The 1,479-nt window shown below is 15.8% G+C and overlaps 1 protein-coding gene across 1 annotated transcript; it reads right to left on the bottom strand.

Annotated features, from left to right (window-relative positions):
- Positions 1–579: 579 nt before the first annotated feature.
- PGSY75_0010200 (hypothetical protein) lies at positions 580–1,385 on the bottom strand (the record flags this gene model as incomplete). Its single annotated transcript, XM_018783239.1, has 3 exons — positions 580–853; positions 960–1,168; positions 1,302–1,385. The coding sequence occupies 3 exons, from the start codon at positions 1,383–1,385 to the stop codon at positions 580–582; spliced, it is 567 nt and encodes a 188-aa protein (XP_018638978.1).
- Positions 1,386–1,479: the final 94 nt, after the last annotated feature.

Here is a 1,479-nt window from a genome sequence, read left to right as displayed (position 1 = left end):
TAATATATATATTATATTATATTATATTATATATATATTTTTTTTTTTTTTTTTTTATTTAATTGTTGAGCACATTATTACATAAAAAAAAAATATATATTTATTTTATTTGCGTAATATACGCGACAGAAAAATATTTATAAAAAAAAAAAAAAAAAAAAAAAAAAATGGACACACAAATTGAAACAACAATATAAATAATACGTATACATATATATTATATATATATTTATATTTATTTATATTTATTCAGTGTTGAATAATATTATATTATTTTTTTATTTATAATTTGAATTATTTTTAAAAAAAATAAAAGTTATAAGATAACACTTGGGTATATAATATATATTAAATTTTTATATAATGTTCACAAAAAAAAGAATATTAATAAATATCATAGGAATATTTTATGAAACAGATTAATATGTAGTATTTGTTGTATATCGCTACATTTTTTTGATCATTATAATAAAACAAAAAAAAACATCAATCCGATAAATATATATATAAATATATATATATATATATATATATTTATTTATTTATTTATTTATTTGTTTATTTTTATAATTACCTGTGTCACTCTGTTATCAGTTGTACGTTTATTTTCCAATAAAGAAAAAAGCTAGTTAATCTTTTCTTCAACTTCTCTTTATATTCTTTCTTTAATTTATTATTTATAAATATGAATATAATGTATCTTAAATTCTTGCAATTGTAACAAAAATTTTTTAATAAAGCTATGCATATAGGAGATTTTACTAATAAGGTAAAATAAATTAATCTTGGAAAAATTTGCTGGATGTTATTAAAAAACACTGGATCCAAATTCCATGAGCCAATCATTAATTCTCTACAAAAAAAAAAAAAAAAAAAATATAATATAATTAAATATATATATATATATATATATATATATATATTTATATATTTATGTTTATTTATTTTTTTTGTCTTACAATACGTTTTCAAAGGGAGATAATTCAAAATACTCTACACCAGGTAGACAATATAAATTTCTTATGTCCTTATCAATATTATTCTTCTTATTCATATACTTTAAAATTAATAAAATATACTTTTTATTTTTTAACCTCAAAATTGTTTTAACATTTATAAAATTTGTGTTTATTATCACATCCAAAATGTTCTCTCTCCATGTTTTATTCTGGAAAATAATAAAACAAAATAAATAAATAAATAAATAAATATATATATATATATATATATATATATATATATATATATTCACACACAATATTTTTTGTGTTTATAATTTTCTTTCTTTTTTTTTTTATTACCAAATACATTAAATTAAATATATCATCCAACCATGGAAAAAACTCTAAAATGTTTACAACTACACTTGTACATATATTATTCATATTTATTTACACATTTTTTTTTTTTTTTTTTTTTTTATAAAATATATATCATTAGGTAGAGGAAGAGGAGAGAGGGCGAAAAAAAAAAATTTAC

This window comes from Plasmodium gaboni, assembly GCF_001602025.1.
Source record: "Plasmodium gaboni strain SY75 chromosome Unknown, whole genome shotgun sequence".
NCBI classification, from domain to species: domain Eukaryota; phylum Apicomplexa; class Aconoidasida; order Haemosporida; family Plasmodiidae; genus Plasmodium; species Plasmodium gaboni.
The sequence above is the reverse complement of the archived record's forward strand: the minus strand, read 5'-3'. Positions and strand labels throughout refer to the sequence as shown.